The 23,645-nt window shown below is 39.6% G+C and overlaps 1 protein-coding gene across 1 annotated transcript in view; it reads left to right on the plus strand.

The window, feature by feature from the left end:
* PTPRK (protein tyrosine phosphatase, receptor type, K) overlaps positions 1–23,645 on the plus strand; it is a 327,584-nt gene that overhangs the window by 117,462 nt on the left and 186,477 nt on the right. The window contains exon 5 of the mRNA XM_010574711.1: positions 1,069–1,243. Coding sequence (XP_010573013.1) covers positions 1,069–1,243 — 175 coding nt within the window. The remainder of the gene's footprint in view (positions 1–1,068; positions 1,244–23,645) is intronic.

A 23,645-nucleotide genomic window follows, 5' to 3' on the forward strand; every position in this document is an offset into this window, starting at 1 on the left:
AAGTTTCTCATTCCAGGGGTTGATTAGAGCTAAAAATGGCTGTGGAGGTCACATTTTGCTACGTATCGAGCAGCGCAGGCAATGCAGTTGCAAGGAAATGATGATGTCTTTCTGGGGACTGAACAAAGCTGAGTGCTCAGAAACTGTATCCTGGTCGGGGAATAACGTGCGGTTGATCCATGGGAGAGAGCAGTGACATCGTTTATTTACTTGGTGCATGTTTCTGGGGGTTTCTTTTAATGCTCTCCACTTTTGGTGGAGAGTCTGTTTTTTCGATTAAAATCAAAATTGAGCATTTAATGTGAATGGTAATAAGGAAAAAGGGTCACAAAAGAGCTCAAACTGTTTCTACCTTACTGACCTCTTGCCCTGCCCCGCAGCTCCAGACAGATTAAATTTTTCAGTGATTTGTGGTAGCTGTGATTTTTTCAGAACTCTTTAAGCTCCTTCCTTTAAATGAGATATACATTATTCCTCTTTTAGTGGCTTCCTTTCCTTCCCTTCCCTTTTTATTTCAGCTAGCTTTAGGTAGATAGGTGCTGCTTAGTTTAACAAAGGTACAATTTTAGAAAGTATTGAATTTGGACAGATAAAAGGTAGCATTAAAAAGGAAACATTGGCTGGTTGCTGAAAAAGAGCTGTTGAAAACCTGTGAAATCCCTCAATGCCAGGTTTGTTTCAATATTTCTTACAATACACGCAATATGTCTGTTATAATTTTATTTAAAGTTGAATGAATTTTCTTAGGAGTACAGCTGCTACTGCTGGGCTCTCCTAGGATGGTTCCAGCTATGAAGCAGCGGCAGTTGAGTCTGTCATGGTCACATTTTGTGGCAGTGCAAAAGCCTGATGGTGCTTTTCACCCCCAAACTTGAATCTGAAATGCTTTTGAGTACGCTTGTCTCTTGATGGGACCTCAGCACTGAACTCTTCTAACGTGGAAATGCAGCACGGACTGAATACATTCAGGTTTGGGGTTTTTTTTTAATGTATTCTTGGTATGATGATCATGAAAATGTCTTTTGTATTCTTACAAGATAACTCTGCCTTGGTTACTCTTATTTTCAGAGAAGAAATGGGGAAGATATTCCAGTTGCTCAGACTAAAAATATCAATCACAGAAGATTTGCTGCTACCTTTAAGTTGCAAGAGGTGACAAAAACCGACCAGGATTTATACCGCTGTGTAACTCAGTCAGAGAGAGGTTCTGGAGTGTCAAATTTTGCTCAACTTATTGTTCGAGGTAAAGTTTTAATAGCTTTCATTTTATCCAGTTAAATGCTCTTAATACCAATGCTTTCTACTTACACCTTTTATTTAGCCTACAGATGCCTTGATCTGAAATGATCATACAAAGATAGCCCTGTGAAGCTTCTGAAATTGTCATAAAATGAAAGACTAGTTTGCAAAACTTCTTACAGTTGCTTTCCATAGAATGCACCTGTGTAAAAACCCTGATCCTGCAATGTGTGTAACATGCCTGTATGGTTTTCTGTAGATGCTATTTGTTGAACTTAAGGTGAAAACTGCTTAACTTTTCATAAATACTTTTACAGGTAAGAGAGATTCCATTGTACTTAGTTAACATTCCCTTTTAAAACCTGTTGCCTTGAGCAGTCCGGTAGTACAGCAAGTAATAACTTTGTACTGTTACTTGGAAGACAGGTATATAAAAATAGTTGTAAATTTTCACCTACTCAAGGACTGAGAGCATTATGGAGATGTTCTGTGATGATTTTCAGCCTCTGAAGAAGGAGGAAGAAAAAGAAGAACTTGCTTTTTCCACTTGAAATAACTTTTTTGCTGCAGTTCATTCAGAAGCCTGCTGGGATGCAACCATAGCTTGTGTGTGGCGATGTTGGGTTGGTAATTTTCTTATTTATGCATTTTGTGTTCTGGAAGCATGCAAACTTGACTGGCCAAGGATATAGCTGAATATGGGAGTTCAGTTTTCACTTCCAAAAGTCACATGCTGTTTGGCCTGGGATAAGCTGTTAAGCCTCTCCTTGCCTAATTATGTCACCTGCAAAATTGCCCATGTCACTCTTAGTTGTGATGAGGCTTAATGTTTTTTAACTGGAAAAAAGAAGTGGTGTATAAAATCTGTTGTGCTGATGCCCAGTGCGGGGGCTGTTTTGGACAGGTAAGTGCAGGGGTCGGTTGCACAATGGGCTCTCGCTTGACCCATTGGTCCAGCAGTGGGCTCTTGGTCAGTCAGCATCTGGGAGTCAGCCACTGCGCCTGGAGCTGGGACAGGGAAAGCAAGTTTGTCCTCAGCTTGTAGAAGCAAAAGTAGCATAGGAAATGCTCTAAGATAGTTGGTATCTGGTATTTGCTGGCAGAGGTCTTTTCCCTGGGAGACCAGTTGATTGAGGTCAACTAGGTTTTATGCTTTCTATATAACATCAATAAAAATGGGCTTTGCTGACCATACAAGGATTTAGACAATATGTTAACAGCTTTTTTTTTTATTCTGTTAGATGTACCTTTTGTCTAGCAAAGTGCAAGACAGTCTTCATCCTAATAAAATGAAATCAGTCCTGTTACAGCATGAAAACAGATTTTTTTGTTTTGTTGTTAGACAAGCAGGGCAAATCAATGTATTTATCCAATAAATGAAGTTTTCTATTCTTTTCTAGTATAATAGAGCAATAAAATGTTGGTTAAAACACTGTTTCTCTCAAAAAATGAGATAACAGTATCAAACTTTATAGGACTCTCTTTTTAAATGCAGCATATTGTACTGCTGAGAAGCTTAGGTTATTTGATAGAGAATACCATCTTTATGGCCTGAAACATAAACCTGCTATCTAGCTATATATACAACAGCTATATAGATTTTATATTTTAAGGTTAATTCTACTTTTTGTGTGCTTCTTGGATTGGAAGTGCAAGAATTTTATCTTTTTTTTTTTAATATATATATGTGTGTGTGTATATATATACACACTTTTTTTTTTAAAAAAGAAGAATAAAAGAAAAAGATTAATCTTCTAAAAACATTTTCATTTATTTGACGTCATGGTAGAGAACAAAGATTTATGTTTTATAGTAGGATTTATTGCTTGCTGTTATATTTGAAAAGCAATATACAGTAATATATTTTCTTGTTTGTCTGGATAACCACTAAATAAATCTTGTTAGCCAAAAAAGCATACCCTTAGGCATCAGCTACCCTGGTGTTAAAACTGTACTGAAAATTAACCATAATGACAGGTCTTATATCTCAGTGGCACTTTAAAGCTGACATCCTGCTATATGGATACAAAAGATGATAATTTTAAAGGAAATTTTTGGGCCACTGATATGAATTGCCTTTAATAAGAGCTGGCATAGTATTGCCCATTGTCAAAGCTGACCCAGGGGGAAGAGTTTATTAGTGCGTTTCCTTCTAAACTGGAAGTGACAGGGCATGCTTGGGGCCCTTTTGTTGCTGTTTGTAACAAATGAAAATTTCACTGCGGAATTCTTATGCTGAGGAGTATTGATCTGTGTGCTCTCACAGCCGGGGGGAGGGGGGGAAGGATGAAATACAATTTACTTTGTCATGGCTTTAGTATTGTTTCTAGATCATTTTGCGTAATGATAAGGTCTTTGGTTTGTGGAAGCCAAACTTCATTGACAACAGTGATTATTAGAGAGTGAGGGATGATGAACAGGAGTTGTTGCCCAGTATCTCAAAACCTGGGTGTTTAGGTATGTGACCAAGATCCTTACATATTCCACATCTGTACAGACATGTGGTACCATAATACAGGTGTAGAGGTGTCAGATACTTTTCTGACTGGCAGTCCATAAGATAGTCTTGGTAATGAAAATTTCCAGTTTTATAATGTACATCACATTGAAATGTCTTTATTTCATTTTGAGCATTAACAGAAGAATTACATTCATTGGAGTTCTAAACTTTATTACAAATGCAGTTTCCTGGGAGAGATGGTATACATTTAAAGACCCTGAAAGGGATAACACAATTACTCTAATTAATTTTTTTGAAGAAAAATCAGAGTAGGGTAGGATTTTTAATTCAATTATGACATTTTACCAAAAGTAGTTCCAGTCAATGATTTAATGTCTCACCTTCGCTTAGAGCTGGTCTTCAGTTCCCAGCTCAGTGGCTGGATTGTATTGATTTTTTTTTTTTTGATATTTTTTTTTTAAACATGGTTTCTCTGGCATTGCTGTGATTCTTGTATATGTGTAGAAGGCGCTCTCCCTTTCCCCTTCCTTTTACAGGAAGCTTGGTGCTGTCATTACTTTTAGTTGACTTAATTCCTGAATAGGTCCATGTGATTAATCGTCTATTTATATTTTCCCTTGGTGGCCAGTAAATTTGCAATTTCTGGGAAAGTAATTTCTTGAGGTCTTCAGGGTTGTCTACACTGGAACTTGAGGGAGATACTGGGAGGAACAGTAGCTGTGATATGTAAGAATGAACAAGATGACACCAACAGTTTCTTTCTTTTTACTTGTTTCTTACTTGCTCTTGAGAACAAGTATATCATGGTCTCAAAGTCTTCCTGCTCCTTTTGCTACTTAACATGGAACTGTAGAAATTAAGTGCCTAAAGACATCCCCTGTGCCCCAGCTCGTGTATACTTGATATATACAATTGCGTAGACTTTCCAAGTTACAGTAACAAATGTACTGATCTTCAGTCAGTAAAGAACTTTGCCCTGTAATCAGTTCTTGTACTGTGTCATTGTTCAGAGCTCTTAAAAAAACTACTGGAACATTTGTCTGAAGTTGGCAATATTTATCAGAAAAGTGATCTTGTGCACCAAGAAACAAGTAGTTTTCATCACAGCAGTTGTGATCAATTTCTTGGTTGACTTGGCATGTTAAAAGTGGCTGTCAGGAGGAGATGAAGCTGATGTTGCATTCTGATGTGGTTTGTTAGCAAAACTTTGTAAAATAATCCAAATTTAGTTTGTCCCTGTTTGGTATGTCTTAACACTCAGGCAATCCTGCAGGGACCGTGAATAAAATCACTATTTTCTTGGCTGCAGTGTACTTCAAATTTTATTTGAGTCATAAATTATAACAATTTTTTATGTTTTTACTAGGTGAATGTAGTTTTTCTTTTTAACATTTCTTCACCCAACCCAAACAGCTCTTCGGTGGTGGCATCAAAGCAGGGGGAGGCCTACACCTTGATTTATAGTTCCAATATGGAATTGTCTTCGTGTCCCTGGTAAATCCAAGTTAGCAACAGAAAAGAAAAGAAAGGCAGTTTTCCTCCACATGTCTTCCTCTACTGTCTTCTGACTGTTCTTCCAGAAGTCACAAGTTCTGGTAAACTGACCTGTTTGTATGAGTTCATTAATATGAAATAGGCTATTTTGTTTCTTGTACTTGCTTTGACATGGCAAGCAGTCTTCCCTCTAAGTCATTAGGTTCAAGTTTTGGCAGGATTTGTGATGATATTCTTCATTGTTTCCCTTCCTGGACTTAGTCTGCCGTCGGGAGCAGTTCTTATTATGTAAGTATGTCTGGCAGTGATATTTCTGCCTTTCTTGTCTGAAATCCCTTTAGGGATTTTGTATGGGAAAATCAGCAATTTGGCGGGTCCCTGGTGATGCCAGAACACTGTGCAGAGGGAGTTTCCCCCAGCAAGTACTTCTCATAGGAGCATTATTTTTTTCCTCATACAAGAAAACTCTGAAGTATTTCCATTTGAGAAAGCTGTGGACTGAAATTCACTTTCCAAATTCCACTAGTACTTGTTTTGTCTGGAAAAAAAGTGAGATATCTGGACTTGCTCCAGATATGTATCCTCAATTTTGCTACCTGGTTTATGTGTTCAGTATAGTAACAGACTTAAAAATATGCCTAGGAGAGCACTAGGTGGCAGATAGAAGTAAATATATCAGGTAGTCTGCATATATACTCCCTGCTTGCAAATAGGCTAACTCTTTTTGTACCAATTTTGCAAAATGACCCATATCTCTGTCCTCCAGTATTAAGTTCTCTGTCTGATGAATAGTAGATTTTATTTTTTTGCACCTCTGGTCATATCACCCACTGTCATAAATGCTAGACAAATCAGGTTATTAGTGATACTTTGTAATGTGTTCAGAAATTCAGTGTCCAGGAGACAGGGGTGATATGTAATAGGGCTTTGGACTGTATCTTTGAAGAGTCTTGAGCTCGATCTTTGGGTGTGTGTTTCTCTGAATTCACTGAATTTCAGAGCAGAGGGGAAACTGGGGAGAGAGATTCCACGGTCCAAGTTGTTGAAATCTGTGGACTTTACATCGTTATCTTGGCTAAGTGCCCCTTTGAACCATTGCCAGGCTTCTAGAGGAGTATGCAGACATTTTAGTTGTGAGTCGGAAGACCCATGTGGCTGCTATGCTTGGTTCATAAGGTGCATTCCTGGAGTACAGTTATTAATACTGTTACTCCTTGGACCCTCAGCCCACCTTCAAAACTACTTTATATTCCAAGTTTTCCCATTAGTTGAAGCGTCATTCTCTCACGGTTGTGTCCCTGTAGGAAAAGCAGATGACGATGTCTTAATGACTTTGTAGTAGTTGGAAAAATAATGACATGATTTTGTAAAGTTTCTCTAAACCTCACAAATAAAACACAAGTTATTTTGGGTGTATATTTAAGTGTAAGCATCCTTCAGAGAGTCTAGGATCCAATTAACTTGATCTTTTTGTGGCATGCTCTCCTCTGGTTTTAATTTCTCTACCATATTAAGCTCTTATCCTTTTTAAGCAGGTTTAACACAGGAATCTTCCTATTTTCAATCCTCTGTTTCTTTCAGCAAGTAAAGAGGGGCTATTACCCAGAAGTCAAATCCTGTCTCCTTTACATAAGAAGAATGAAACAAGAATATAGGAAAGTACCTCAGTAAGGCTATATGTTCATAATTAATAAAATGAGCCAGATAGGTGTCCCAAGTTCTTCATACATCTACCATACCAGAAAGAGTAGCAGCCTCACTTTCTCCTCAGGCAACTCTTCTGTGCAAGTAACTCTGGTCAACTCCTTTGCTAAGGTAACATTTGTCTCTGGTTTATGTATGTAATAGGTGCATTGCTCATTTTCTTTAGAAAGCACAGGAAAGCTGCTTTTCCTGGAGAAGCTAGAGAAAATAATTTTGACTGGATTTTTATAAGAAGCCAAAGAGACTTGGATTCGCAGGAGGTAACAGGAATGCAGGCTGTTTGGAATAGGCTCAGTTGTATAGGTCTGTGTTGAGCGTTCTTGTCTGTGCAGGGTTGCATTTGAAATGACAGAATCAGAGAGTGGTCGAGGTCGGAAGGGACCTCTGGAGGTCATCTGGTTGAACCCCTTGCTCATGCAGAACCACCTAGAGCCGGTTGCCCAGAACTGAGTCCAGATGGCTTCTGAGTATCTCCAAGGATGCAGGCTCCACAACCTCCCTGGGCAACCCATGCCAGTGCTTGTTCACCCTCCCATTAAAAAAGCATTTCCTGATGTTCAGACAACCTTCCCGCATTTCCGTTTGTGCCCATTGCTTCTGATCCTGTCACTGGACACCACTGAAAAGAGCCTGGCTCTGTCTTCTTTGCACCCTCCCTTCAGGTATTTATATACATTGGTGAGATCCCCTTGAGCCTCCTCTCCTCCAGGCTGATCAGACCCAGCTCTCTCAGCCTTTCCTCAAAGGAGAGGTGCTCCAGTCCCTTCATCATCTTTGGATGTCCCTTCATTGGACTCTCTCCAGTATGTCCATGTCTCTCTTGTACTGAGGAGCTCAGCGCTGGACCCAGCACTTCAGGTGTGGCCTCACCAGCGCTGGGTAGAAGGATTGCCTCCGTTGACCTGCTGGCTAACGCAGCCCAGGATACCATTAGCCTTTTTTTGGCCACAAGGGCACATTACTGGCTCATGTTCAACATTGTGCCTACCAGGACCCTCAGGTCTTTTTCTGCCAAGCTGCTTTCCAGCTGGGTGGCCCCCAGCATATGGTGGTGCCTGGGGTTGTTCCTTCCCAGGTGCAGGACTTTGCACTTAGCCTTGCTAACTTTGAGGCTCTTGTCAGCCCATTTCTCCAGCCTGTCAAGACCCCTTTGGATGGCAGTGTGACCCTCTGGCATTATCAGGCACTCCTCCCAGTTTGGTGTCATCAGCAAACTTGCTGAGGGTACACTCTGCCCCATCATCCAGATCGTTAATGGACACATTAGACATGAAATGCTACAATGCTTTGTAGAAGTCAGTTTGACTGTTTACTTTTTTTTCCAAGGGAGGAGCAAGGTGCTTTCATTTCAAAGTCTTTTCATGTGTGTATAATTTTTTTAAAGTTTGTGTGGTACTATCGCTAAAAGTAAAACCTTGTATTCTTGATGAAGATTAGTTTCCTGTTTGGTGGGATGGACTCTGCTTAGTCAATCGCTTCATTGCAGTATTGGCTTAGTTTGGGTGGAGAGTGTTTCTATCTCCTTATAATCCTCTTGAAGTCTTTTTTAATGTGAACTGTAGCTTTATTGTAGTTGTGTGATTTGTTCTTCAGAAAGGTCTGAAGCATGTAAGGTAAAGCACATGTTCTGCTTTTATCTGATAAGACATGAATTTTGTACTGCTCAATACAGCTTAAATATTCTCATTAGGCAAAAGCTAGCGTTTTCAGTGCTGATACGCATCTTCTTACTGTATTCCCTGAACTTTAAGGTGACTGATCTGGATCAGAACAAAAGCCAAAGTCCTGTAGCCCTGTGTCCTACCTGTGGCTGGGCTCAGTAGCTGGTATTGGGGGCAGAGTATCAGAGAAGAGGAGATAGATATAGAGGTGTGTCTTGTTGGCATAGGATTTTACCTCCCCAGGGATCTGTGGTTCAGGCATCTTTTAAGTAGGGGCCAATACCCTCTCAGCTTGTACATTAGTGTTATGCCGTAGTTTCTCATTCAGGGGAAGATGTGTGAGTGTAGAGCAGAGGGGCAAAGTATGGAGGCAGAGAGAGAACACTGCTTGTCTTAACTTGTTTCTTCTTGAAACTATGCTGTTTGCTCTACATGTGAAGCCGCAGAGCCTGTCAAAAGAGCCTGTCACATACTAACAAAATACGAAGTTAATGGCTATATCAAAGAAGTGGTGACCACACAAGGTGATCGAGCTGATATGAGCTGGGTTTTTTCAATCTTTATTTTTATTAGATCCTCTCGTAACCAATCAAATTCAATCCTGTTATCACTCACAGGTAGGAACGGATAACATATAACCTCTTGTGTCAAAGCATAGATTTATAACCTCTGTAGAGTTTTGCATAATTGCTAAATATCTTTATATAAGGATCATAGTTAACTTTAAAATCACCTGTTGAAAAGTAATGATGCAGGAACCAAACCAGATTCACAGTTAACTAATTAACTAATTTGGTGAAAGGGACATTGTCTATTTATGGTTTTCATTACCTGGTGTATACTTTCCTGACCTCTGTGGTGGATGCTGATGCTGTGTGGCACTTTGGTTCGTGAGTCCAAGCAGCCAGCAGTTCCTGTTGTGTTTCCTGCAAAGCTTCATCCCACCTGCATGAGAGCACATGGAATAGCAAACCCTGTGGAAGTCCTCTTATATTCTCTCTCCTCCACTCATTTCTCAGTGGAAACCATGATAGGAACTCTCTTTCCACAGGCTCTGGGTGGAAACCAGCAGGTCAAAGGGAGAAAAAAAAAAGAGGAGGAGGAAGGCTGGGAATGCTGGTAATTAGCTAGATTGGTGTTTACGTGGCTATTTTTATTTCTTTCTGAGCATTGCTTTTATATATCTGAAGCTGATACATTTCTAAGCATCTGATCACGTTCAAAAACTGGAAATAGTTTTCCTTGTATGTTTTCTAATTATTAGGTGTGACACTATTTTGTGTGCCAAACGTTCAGACAGGAATGTGCTTTCAAAGCAAATCTCCAGATTGTCCCCACTTCCTGGCCCTTGGTTCCCATCAGGGCAAGGGAACTACCCTTCTTTCAGAGGGAAGTAAACAAAAAGGTAGGCACATAGTGCTTTCCAGCTGCCAGTAGGCATTCAGTAATGACTAAAGTTCATCCCAGGCAAAACTACCTGAAATTCACATAGAGGGGTTGCTGGGTCCTCAGAACCGATACCTTCACTCTGGAGGTCCGCTCCTGTTGTCCCCCACCACTTGCTAGCACAGCGTTGGGGAAATCCCATCAGCTGATAAAGCATTTTTTGTTTTATTTTCCTCCACCAAGATTAACCCAGAAGAAGAACTTTTGAAGTTAGGTTCGTAATCCAGATGCCTCTCACCATGTGGAGGAGGAATGCCCATGCTGGCCGAAGAGGGAGCAGTGCAGAGCCAGGGAGTGCTGGGCCTGGGCCTGGCTTTAAGGGATCCCTGTGTTTAGTGTTCTGGTAAAGTGAAAGGGCAGCTGTTGGCAGGGAGGGAGGCTTTGCTCCTCTCCCATGCCCCTAGCCGCACACAATCCCTCTCGTCCTTCTCCTGGCTCTAGGGCTGTGTCGCTTCCGTGGGCTGGTTCAACAAACAAAACGGGCATCGAGCTGCTCCCTCTCGGCCTGGCTGGGACAGCTCTGCCTCACTGGGGAGGGCAGTCAGCTCACCAGAGTTGGCCCAAGGGCCAGGAGCCCAGAGCGGTGAGGAGGGCAGGAAAAGGGCCCTCCCCTGCTTGTCAGGCAGTGGGCTGCTACCTGTTGTTGTCAGGTCTTGTGGAGACCTTGGTGTGGTCTGGCAGTAAAATAAATACAGCTGTAGGGTCAATCAAAATTAGTGCAAGCCTATAATGGGAAGTAGTGACCTGGGATGAACTTGGCCAGGTGGCTCACAGTTGCAGAAGAGTTAGCTCTGTGCCAGCAGGCTTAGTGCCTGCTTTAGGTAATGTTCCTCTGGGGTCTTCTGCCCCTATGGCAGACCAGGTTTTATCAGCCCCTTTACAGGCAGCATAAGCTGGGTATCACCTGCTCTGCCTAATCCAGCAAAGCCAAGCTACGATGCGGCTTCACTCAGCCTGGTTCAAAATTGTGTTGCCGGTGATACGACAGATGTGGCATTAATGATTGATTGTGTGAGCGCGGTCTCGCTGTTTAGGTGTTGTCCTATACCTCTGACATTTTCTCATGTGCCTCCTTATTGGGAGAAGACATAAGTGAATCCAAACAGGAAATAAAGCATCTGGGAAATTAAAATGTAATCACTCCGAATAGTGGGATGCCTGTTTGCCTTTAGACTTGATGGGAGGCAGTACAAAGGAAAGAAAGAGGTGAGGAAAAAGCTCTTGGCAGGTGTCATTTCAGGGAGGAAATAAGGGGGTTTCTTTGTTTCTTGTATCTGCGTTTTATCCAAGTATAATGACATGAAGATCATTTGCAGTAATGTGATTCTTCTCATCTTAATTAGAGATGTCTCCAGACTGCCCCACGACATCAGTGCTGTATTTCACTTGGATAATTTCCCTTGCAGTATCTGGTCTGTCTCTACATTTACTTAAATCAAATGTTTCGTTTGAATGCTGCAGCTCATGATGGTCTGTCTCAGTTTAAGTGCCATTGACGTTAGCAAGGATGTTAAGAAAATATTTACTTAAGGGTAGACAAAGTTCCATTACCTGCCATCATTTTCCAGTGTGGGGGAGGGGAAAACCCCTCTAGGTTTGACATCTCTGTGTATTGTGCAGGGTTGTTACAAAGTATGCCGATGAGTAGATGCATGGTAATGATGAAAAGGAGTGCATTTGGAATTCAACATAGATGGCAGAAAATGCAGGATGTCAGAGAAGCCATATATTAAAGGGAATTTGAATTGGAAACTGAATCCCAACCTGCCACTGGGGGCATTTTGATCATTTTGATTTATTAAACTTTTATAACAGCATTCAGATGAAGCTGAATTAAAACGCTTAGTCTTGGGTGGTTTATGGTACACAAGTCATCGTGCTAGTGAAGTCTTGCCATGATCAATGTAGAGTTAATCTAAGTTCCTTTTTGAATGCAGGTGCACCTGTGTGCTTTAGTATGTATTTAAAAATCTAATAGTGTTCCAATACTGAATCACTTGACAAAAATACAAAGTGACATCACCCCAACATTAATTTTCAGCTGCATTTGAGTGAATCTTGCTATTAAATTGTAGATGAGCTGCAGGAACACAAACTGCATATATATTCCTATACCAATTTTATGTATTGATAAATATACATGCACTATAAAATAGCTAGCTATGGAAATATAGCCATATTTCCTTGGAAATGGGTCATATTCCTAAAGGCATAAGACACTTGCATTGTGGTGCTGTCTTGACCATCTCTCAGCTTCCGCAGCTGTACATAGTCTTACTGAGCACCATCTCTGCAATAAAAAGAAATCAATTACTATTAGAGTGGCACTGCAGGTTAAAGACATTACAGGTTCACACTCAGTTTTGCAGCAGGAAGATGATACTTAGCTGCAAATGCAGAAAGATGCAAAAGATGGATGAGACAGAGTTCAAGAAGCAGTAATGTGAAGGTCCAGCACTATCATTCCAAACTGTCTTGGAGACATGATGGATGGTTCGGTGGCAAGAAGCAATGATACCACATGATGAGAGATTCATCTCCAGATCTTGAGCCCACTGCATGCTGTCTACCTGTTAGTGTTCTAGTGGTGTAATGATTCCTGATGTGTTATGAAGAGCTAAATTACTGTACTTAAGCAACTAAACTGGTATGTTGAATTTAGTAACCCAGGTTTTTTTGGCAGCTGCTAGAAAAGCAAGTAGCATATCAAATGTTCCTTCACATTGTAAATTTAATTACCTCATATTTATGCATAGTACTAGTTGACAGGATCTTGTAAGCAATGCTAATATGGTAGGTAATTTGTTACCTCCAGAAATCACTTTCCATGTGTCTTCTGATCATTATCATGAAACATGATAAATGATCTAGCCCATGAGGTGTAAATGAAAATGAAATGGATAATTGGATTCTACGTCTAAATTGTGGCTGGAATAGTTGTTGCAATTATAATAGAATTTATCTCATAAAAATATGCTTTGCAATGTACTAGTGACCTTTAATCATCTTGGTTGGGAGTTATTTGAGGATAATTTTAAAGAGATTACAAAAAGTTTACTCAGTAGTTTGGATAGAAGGGTTTTTTGTTTCCTAAAGAGTTTTAAATATTTGTCTGTTTAATAATTCATATTGCAGGATTATCCTGCAGTGTTAACTGCTGGAAGATAGTATATTTGCAGAATTATATAGAAAATGGTGAGAAACATATCTGCCTCTCCTGAAGAAGAGGGAATCTTAGCTACGTGCAGAAAGGAAGATTTCTTCCTGCTGAGATGCAGTGTTGAATTTGGATGTGCTGGTTTGCTAGAGAGCTTGTCACTGAGACTGATATGGAACTGCAAACAGGCATGTCTTGGAGAAGATTTAAGGAGTGATGTAAGGAAAATGAATGTGTTTCTCTCCCCTGTTCCCCCAGTATGTGCATGTTGCTAATGGCAGAGTTTGTGCCCTACCTGCTCGAAGAGGAAGGATGACACTGTTGTGTTGGGACTGAAGTTTGAATTTTCAGCTCTTCCCTAAACTTTGTGTGATTGGGGGGGAGGGGGGGTGTTGGTTTGGTTTTTTTTTAGATTGCTTTGTGTCCAGGACCTCATCTGTAACATTTCATGTAGTTATTCTGTGTCCCTTTTTCTTAGCCATTTAACTTTTAAAACTTGTAGCATATGTTGTACTGCCAAACATTTTGAGTTTACCATCCCAGCAGATGTCCATACATGGTAATAAGTGTAATTTTTCACTTTCTGGATTCTTGAGTGGTAAATGAAAGAGAAAATATCCACTAATGAGCTTGTAGACTAAACAGAGACAAAACCTCAGTGAACAATGTTAGAAAAAAGTGAGAGTACCTTCTTAGGAATCCCAAATTGCCTAGAATTGACTTACATTACAAACCTTAGAGCCTAACAAAAATTATTAGGAGGGATGGTAGGGAAAAATCTCTCAACAGTCAACTTACACGCATTACCTTTAACCTCCAAGAAAGGAGGATTTGAGTACAAAATATGTTCTTAACCAATGTGATCTGGAGGGCTTACACATTGCATAGTGTTGGTTCAAGGCTTATAAACTAGGGCTGACATCCAATGAGGAGTTTTAGTATTATTAAGAATGATAGTCCTAACTTTGTGTGAATTACTTAATTTGAATAAATAAATAACAATAAAAATACTTTGCTCAATTTACAGTTTTTGTTTAGATTTTCCCCCAATTAAATGGATTATAACTTAACTGAATTTAAGCTTTATTTGAAATTGCCAAGCTTCTTATAAGATAATATCTGTAACCTACTGGAATGTTTTATTCGAATTTTTGAGTATTTATATTAGCGTTTTGCTCCTTGTGTCTGTTTTGTGGTAGATCCCGTAAGCCATATGGAACTGTACCTTTTATGTGGACACAAGGAAGAATACTACAAAGTGTCAAGGCCATACATGTTTTTTTTGTAAAGCTGTCTGTAGACCAGCTTGCTGATTTCCTGATAAAATCAGGATTAGTGTATTATGTTGATTATCTGATCTATTTCACTATCTAATAAGGACTAAATCTAAAAAAATTTAAAAAAATCTTTGGGTTTGGGGTTTTGGGGGGTTTTATTTAACCTGAAGTTGAAGTTCACAGTTTATGTGAAAATCTCAGTTTTATTCTTACATTGACATCCTCATGGTAACATAAGTTGTGTTTTTTAACAACTGGAGATTTAAAGGCTAGTGCTCTTGAAGGGAGATACGAGTAAACCAACTGCTTTTCTTTGGCTTAAAAAATTGAGATTGTAGTCTCATGATTTTTAATGCCTGCTTTGAACTTACACTCTGACTTTTAAATGTGTTGACAGCAGTTGGAAATGTCTTGGCTAATGATTTATTCTTTGACTTTCCACTTCTCTTGGACTTGATGACTTGCATGTCCTAGAGAAAACAAGATACAGTCAAGTGCGATCAAACTTGTGATCTATGGGTTGCATCACCAGCCATGGGAATGTTTTCCCCTTCCCTTTATTGGGGATAGAAAGGAGCAGCTGTCTGGCAGTGTATGAAGCACTGCTTCATGTTGGCAGCCAGATACTTCCAGGGTTCATTTGTAGGGTGGGTGGGGTTTTTTTTGGGGGGGGGGGGTGGTTTTTTTGTTGGTGGTTTGTTTTTTTTTTTAATATGTGGGTTGTGGCACAGTTCTTCTGTTGGACCTATGCAGCATAGCACTTGGTCACCTTAGTGGACTGAAGAGGAACTCGTGTTCCTGTAGTTGAAGGCTTGGGTCATCTTACAGTATAGAGTTTTCCTCTTGAAAGCCAACCAGAAACATCCTCTAGTATTTCTGTGTCTTTTTGCCCCTTTCTAGTCTAGTCTGCCCCTGCCCCAGAGCAAGAGGAAAGGCATGAGTTCGGAATATAGGGAGAATAAAAGCTGCATCTCTGCAGATCACCCTCCCATGCCATCAAACAAACTTCTTCTGATCTCTGCGATATCAGAACACAAAAGAGTGAGGGAAGCCAGTACAATTTTTCCAAGTATAATAATGACTGAAGCAACAACTCCTGCTCAGCTCTTGACCATGTTAAATCAGATTGGGTGAAATCAGTGGACCTCAGCATTTTGACAGTGGATAAGTGAGAGTCCTTGTCTGTGATGTTTTTCTCCATTTTGCTTTTACTTGGGTGAAACATGGCATATGTTCCAAGAAGCAGGTAAAGTAGACAACTGTGGGGAAAAAAACCTTTCTGCAAACGTGCCATCAGTATTTCTGCAAATATACTTTTCTTCCAGTTGTTCCAGGAGCAGCATTAGCCTGTTATTTGAAGCAAGGGACTCAAACCTAACTCCTGTGATGACACTCCTGTGATGACTCTGTCAGTTCATTGACTGCTGCCTGCAAACTCCCATTTGTCATCCTCCCAAACCAGGCCATTTGGCCTATGCTCCCACCCAAGAAAGTACAACCAAATCAGCTCAGCTACTAATTTTTGGTTGGTATCACACTAATGCAGCATCAAGAGTATGCTGTATCTAGTATCTCTAGTTCTGCAGGGGAGGGACTTGTCTCACCAGTTTTCTCATGCCTCTTGACTCCTTGTGTTGGCTGTCCTTCAGCAAGTTAACAAAGTGATGTGACACACACTCACAGCTTGCTGCTAATACCCTTCTCTGCTAGTTCTCACAAGTATGGCATGCTGCAATCCTCACTTTTGCCACTGCCTTCTCTCTATATTTTCTCAGTTTTTCACTAATAGACCCTCTGCTGGACTTTCTGCAGTGTGGTTTAACTCTGCCATCTTTTGTGCCCTACCTGCTGGTTGTTACTTTTACCAGTGGAGCAGAGAAAATGCTGTTGGGTTGAATGTGCCAATAAATGACAATGAGGTAATTGAAAGGTAGTTAAAAAGTCTATTTTACTAGAAAGAGTAACTCCTTTTCCAAAACATTTTGTAAAAGCAATATGATTGGACACTTCAAGAAAAAGGTTGGACTGTGCTAACTTTCTGGCTGGCTGCAGACATGTTTAAGATATATTTTGAGTTTAGGCTTACAGACTTCTCTTCTTTCCTGAGATTTGTCTTTGTTTTATGTGAGAACCTGCCTCCACCTTCTCATTTTTTCTTTTTACCACTTAAGTTCTTTAACTTCAGCTGTTTCTTAATGCTGTTTCAGGAATCTGTTTGACTTTCCTCTTGCATTTTTCATTCACATTGGCTGCCTAAACAAATATTTCATGAGTTTTATTTTTCCTGAGAACACCTCCAGTACTTGACCTCAAAGTATGTGGACTTTGCAACAGAAAGAATTGTGCCCCAGTGACACTTCTTTTCCCTTCAAATTACCCTCGTTAGCAGTGACATTTTCACAATCAGAAACAAAGTGATCCTCCTGTTTTACTTCCAGTTGTTCCAGGAGTAGCTTTAGCCTATTCTTTGAATAATATAAAAGGTTAAAGAATTGATCGAGAGAGCACAGGTTGGCTTTTTATTCAGGCCAAGCCCAAGTGGCTGTTTCAAGAAGTTCACCAAGCAACTTTCTGGAGTTGCAGATAGATAAGAGTGGTTTAATTCATGTTTTGTTTTGACCAAATTTTGTTGCCTTTTATGTAAAAAGAAAATGAACCCCAAAATAGGAATTTAATGGTATGTCAGTGCTTCTAGGCAGGAACAAAGAATTTGTTAAAAATGTGTAATGAAAGGAGGAGAACGTTCTCGCTTTGAAGCTGAACGGTTTGTACAGCTGCTATTGCTTACATTAAAAAGGGCGGGAAGAGTGTGTCAAACAGTACATGGTACGTGCAAACTGTCACCTTATTAAGGAGACTGTCCCCTAAGACATTTGCACCATTAGGACTTCTGATAATTAAGACGAACTATTTTTCAGCAAGAAGACAGCCTTTTGGCCAACTGACTAAGCAGATGCCAAGTGGAAGCAAATGAAACTAAGTTGAGCTCTCAGGCAATTAACAGAAATTAATGGACCAGGTACCTACAGTCTGTTTCCTGCGGGTGTTGGCTCAGTGTCCTTGCGCTTCCAGCTCTGCTGACATTCAGGGGTTTGGCACCTGAGGTTTCCTTACTGAAATTTGCTGGGATTTATCACCTGCTTAGCAGAGTTCACGGGATTCCGGGGGGGGGGGGGGGATAAAAATTTTACAGGATTCTGGAATTTTAAGCAATTGAGGGGGAATCACTGAAGCGATCCTTTGATGGCAAGAATCCTGTTTTGACTCACAGCATTGGGGTACAGAGGAGGCCCTCCAGAGGGACTTGCACTCAGTAAAGAGCTGAGGCCTGTTAGTCACTGTTTGGTCTGGTTTCAACCTGATTTCTGAAACATATATCTCCATACTGCCATAATTAATGAAGCTTCCTAATCTGTGAAGGAATTTTTTGCATGATTCTGTGCCTCATTAACAGGTTCATACACTGATTATTTATTTGTTATTTGTTTGTTGGACCCTTTCTGAAATATTTATGTAGACATGGGCAAGGGCTGTATATGTGCATCAGTGTCTGATGTTACAGCACATGCACAAAAGGCATGGTCCTACTTCTCTTTTCCCTCTCCCACTCCCAGTGACGTGCTATTCCTGCTTCTTCTTTACCAGAACTGTACTTGTCCCTCTCTGCAGTGAGCTGTCTGGGGAGCTAAACTAACAAAAAACAGACACTGTAGAAAGACGTGGGTATTTTTATGTCAGGATAGTTTTCTAACAGTAGAACCACTGGTCTGGAAAAGATGGAAAGACCAGGGAAGAGGTGGTAGTTCACTCCCCATGATGATGTGGTCATTTTAGGTTGGCTTAGCTGTAATGTGAAACCTCATCCTCAGTCTGCTTTGCAAGTGAATTATACTACACTGCAAAAATCTTTGTGCCTACAGGGAAATGTGTGGAATGGTTCCTGAGATAAACACCGTTGTCTTGGGGTTTTTATTCTGTAGCAGCTTCCTTGTATGAATATGCCCTTAGAGGAGTTGATATAACAGAAGGGGGCTGACAGGCGATACTGGTATGTTCCCTCAAGCCCATATTATCTTGTCATAGCAGAGATAACCAGATACCAGAATGATGGGCCTTAATGTAATAGCCCTGAATAGAAAAACCCGCAGTAAACCTCATCTGTGGATTGTTAAGAAAAAGAATAGTTGGACTTGGTATGGAAGAGGAGGGAATCTACCAAAAAAAAAAAAAAAAGTAAAGTAAATAAAAAGGAAAAGAAAAGTTAAGGAAATTAAGTAAAATGTCTCCCTTGAACTCAATGTCCAATTCAATTCAAGTTCAGAATGCTAATCATGACATTTAAATACATAAATACAGTAACACTTCAAGTGGCTTTTCCACAATGAAGTAAGCTAGTATGATTTGTATAGGTATAATTAGTGTGGAAAAACAAACATCTGTGTAGTAGTTGTACCAGTAGTAGTAGATGAGTAAGAAGATAGACAGCTATGCACACATCACTGTACTGCTGTAAAGTGTATTTGAAATTTTCACCCACAATAAACCCTTACAAGAAAAAAGAAAGTGGGGGGAAAAAGCACTCTTGTCAAATGATTTGTTGAGTCAAAAATATTCCTCTGCTGAAGAAAAAGTGACTGGCTTCGATATTACAAGTAATTCAAGTTGCTCAGAAAGACATTTAAAAGGAGGGAGGCAACCAGAGAGCACTGTTAAGGTTCATAATTCAGAGAAGAACAGAGAAGGCAATACAAAGGCAAAACTAGTATATTGAAGAGCAAAGGATTATGAACCTGGATGAGCAAAGTGCCACTAAAGACACTTAGGTGAAATTACAGGTGAGTGGTTTTTTTATAGTCAGTTAATATATGGTGTAAATTACATAGGGCATGATCAGAAACACTTTATTAAATAACTTGAGAAAAATTAGACAACATATCAAAGGGAAAATATCTAGGTTGCTTTAGTGTTTTCAAAGGGTACTTTGAGCTTCAGCAATGTTACTGGCCCCCTTCCATTACCCATTTTTTCTTTTATGTGTTGTAGAGAAAGAAATGATAAATAATTCAGGCCAAGGAAAGTATAAAAACCACAGGGTTAGAATACTTACCAGTGGGGGAACTGTTTATACTGACTGTGAAACAAAGGAAGGCAGCAGGGCAAAACATTTTGCCTTGGCAGGAGAGGCTGTGTAGACAAGTGGTAATTTTATCTTCTTTTAAGGTATTTAACAATTGTAAGCCCCAGTAATACTCATGGATTGGCCTGCAGTGAGAGGAAGAGTTAAAGGAGTTCAAACAAGCTATTTTACTTCTGACTTTGTTTACCTTCACTGTTTATTTCCCCCACACACGTTAAAGGGAGGATGGGATGGGAGAAAGTTTTTCATAAGATATTATGTATGTAGGATGACTTAGTGCAGGTACAACATAATTATGCTCTTCTTACTACATCTGTATTATGTTAACCGTTCAGGGATGTGAGTCAACAGAAAATTAGTCTTTTTTTTTCAGTTGATTAGCTTATACTGCTTTAGCTCTGCAAAGTAGCTTGTGTTTTTAAAACCAAGAACTTTCCATTCAAGCATCAGAAAAAAAGAAACTTGATCATTTATAATAAAATGGGAAGAAAATGTGGCCATATAGCCATGCACCATTTACACCCTGAAAGAAGAGATGAGTTGGAGCATTTATAGTTTTATGCAGAGGGCACTAACCTAGAATGGGTTGAAGCCTGTGTTTGTCTTTGTCCAACATTCAGTCAGTAACTTGACCACTGCTGTTTTTTTTCCTCTGGGGAATGTGATAGCAACTTAAGAAAACACTGCTACTGGGCCAAAAATCTACTTAGTTTAGTATATAAGCTGAGGGGAACATGTAAGAATGGGAGAGGCACACAGTGATACACTCTCTTCATATACCATTGTAGCATCTAGCAATCTATAGCTTAAGATTTATCAAGCCAGAGACTATATCAACATATTTGTGTGTAATATCCTTGATGAACCTTCTATGAATTTGTCAAATCATTTTTGAACTTATGTTTTTGCCCATCATCCTGCAACAATGAATTCCCACACTTAACTGGAGTTAGAGAAGAAAGTACTTCCCTCTGAAGCTGCAGGCTACTCTTTTTTAAAAATTGTTATGCACCATTTTTTTTCACTGCAAGAAATAGCAAAAGTCATTCCATATTAATCTTTTTCATGCCACTTGTCATTTCATAAACATCTAGGTGTATTCCTTCAACCATCATTCTTACATGTTGAGTAATCCAGATTTATTTAATATCTACACATACGGAAGTTGTCCTAGGTCTTTGATAACTTCTCTTTGGCCTTTTCTATGTCTTGTCTTCTAGCCCATCCAGCAGGAGATGGGAAGACCAGATCTGTATCTTTTATTTTAGGTGAGAGAACATTATGAATTTACACAGTAGCACAAGATATTATGCTTTCTTTTGTGTTCTGTTCCTAATAATCACTGATATCTTATCTGGCTTTTTGTCTGAATTGAGGTGATATAGTCATGGAATTCCCCACAGAGATATACTGATTTAGAGTCCATAGGGATTCCCCCCCTCACATGCACTGCTTTGTATTTATCAATTTTGACTTTATTTGCCATTATGTTTCTTAATTCTTTAGTATCTTAAGGGAAATGAGGTAAGCTGGATGCATCTATTCACAAAATACTACCACCACAGATAAAAATACTGCTGCACTAATTGGAGCCACAACTAAAAACCATGTTTTCTTCCTGACCTTCTAGGTGGACATATGACTTAATGAATGTGTTGCAGAAAATGGTTCAGCTTCAAAAGCAGGGATGTAGAGACTCTTCTGAGAATCCCTGAACCTGTAGGTTAAGGCACTGTCCTGGGAAATGGGAAGTCTCTGCTCAACTCCTTACTCCAGTTCAGTCAGACAAGAGGAATGGATGTGGAATGTCTTTATGCTGAGAGACTGAATAAGCCACTTCTCTGTAGACACAGTCCTGAACTACACTCTCAATGCCCCATATTATTATCTAGTGCCCCACATGCAACTAGGCTGAAAAGTCAAAACATGTTATTTTGGAAATGCTAATGTAAATATTTTCTACTACAGCTATTTGCTGAATTTGGGTGAATTATTCAATTTTTTTATCTTAACTCTCTGAACTTTTACTGAGTGTTTTGCTACCCCTCCCCCCCAACCCCTTACAAAAAACCCAACCCCAACCTTGGCCTATCTAGCCCATTTCATTCCCAAGGAGAAGGAAGATTTTTTTATGTGGAGTTGTTCTGTTTTCAATTTCTAAGCCTCTGTACTTAGGAAGGTATAAAATATGTGTGTGTGAGATTGGTTTGTAGTACCTCTATATTCTTGGCTGTAACCAAAGTTAGCTACAAAATAGGTTTCCTGCACTTGTGTGGCCCTGAGAAAGGGATTATTTGAGGACTGAGAAAAAGCCAGAATTGACTTTGTGCTCAGGGTCGCCTAGCCCCTGAATTTTCACTGACTGGATGTGGGAACTAAGCAGAAGGATTTGCACCCTGACAACATGCCTCAGAAGTCGGAAAAGAGACTGTGCCAGCATGTCGGTGGGGAGAGCTTAGAGACACACATCTAGCTGATTGCTGACTTCTCCATTTAGTGGCCAAACCATTTAACTTCTTAAAGTAAAACTCCAGTGAATTTTGGAAGGAAAAACTATTTTAAGTAGAAAGGGGAAAGTTATGGGGATTTTTTTTAATGTCAAAATGCTGTATTGTGGCTTACTATGCTCGGAAAAAAAGTCATGTGCACCTATTCTGAATGTTTCTGTAAACCCAGCTTGCCTTTCCCATTACAGGGTGGGGAGGAGGGTGAATAGCAGGCAGAGGCTTTCCTGAAAGCAGGCAAGATAATTATTTGGATCCAGAGGTAGAAGCCTAAATAGAGTTCAGTGGGGCAACTTTGCCAGTCCTCTGACTGAGTTGAGAGAACTGATTTTTTTTCCTGAAACCACATTTATTAGAAGGGAAGGAAGTTCTGTGAGAGAGGTTTCCTGGTGCTTGCAGTTATTTGAAAACAAACAAATGAAAAAAAAAAATCCTTCAAAGAACACTCACAAATCAAAAGTTTGAGGCAGGACTTTGGGCTCTGGCAGGAAGAGTCATGGCTTTCCTTGTCTTCATGAAAAGCAGTATTTAAAATTCCTGAAAAAGTGCTACTAGCTTTGTGTACTGGGGCCAACAGAGCTTGCTGATAAAATTATGCAACATTTTTTCTCCATGGTTACATGCTTTTGTTACTAATACTTATGTAAAATGTCAGGGCTTCTTTAAGGTACTTTCCTATTTGTTTAACTGGTAATATGGTGACATCTGATTTATTTTTGTCTCCAAGTACTATTGTAATGTGCTCTTAGCAGCTTGGTTCAACATGCAGAACCAGCAAACAGAGTCTTAGACAAAATGCCCGTATGCACAGGCAGTCTGAATTTAATAAATAACAGAGTTTACTTGTGTAATCTTTGAATGTAGTAATCTCCATAATGGTGTATATTATTATAAACCATACTACTAGCAGTGAATCTTATATTTGGAGAGGAAAGCTGTACCATCCAATTTCTACCCTAGTAATTTCTACTCCTCTCATTATTTCTGTAGCGTTGTTGATTTTGTTTGCCTTTCTTATGTGAATATACAAAGCTAGTTACTGAACTTTCAATGTGCTAGCTCAGCCTGAAAAGATGTTGATTAGCATCATAGTCAAGAATTAAAACATGCAGTAGTAGATTAAGAAGCTGTACGTTCTCAGGTTTGCTCATCAAAAAATTAATAAGGTAACTTAGAATGGTTAAAATAAGGTAGCAAAAAAAAAAGAATTTTTTCTTTTAACCTGACTATTATAGAAGCATAATTTATTTCAGATTTTAAAGCTGTGCTGAGGTGGGAGTCAGCTCAGTTGCCTGAATTAGGGCAGTGTATAAAAATTATCATTTATCTTGCCCCATATTTGATATCCCTGTCTTCAGTTTAGCCATTCGATATCAAAATTCCTGAATTTAAGTAGAGATTAACAGAATACACGAACACAACAAGGGACAATCACGATTGTTCAAACCAAGGATCCAACTAAATCAGGATTCTTAAGCAGTGGCCAGAGAAGGACTTCTCAGGAGGAGAAAGAGCTTAGTAAGTATCCATGACATTTCCCCTGACACCCTCTCAGGATCTGATTC

Source organism: Haliaeetus leucocephalus, unplaced genomic scaffold (assembly GCF_000737465.1).
Source record: "Haliaeetus leucocephalus isolate CR32 unplaced genomic scaffold, Haliaeetus_leucocephalus-4.0 Scaffold450, whole genome shotgun sequence".
Lineage (NCBI taxonomy): Eukaryota > Metazoa > Chordata > Aves > Accipitriformes > Accipitridae > Haliaeetus > Haliaeetus leucocephalus.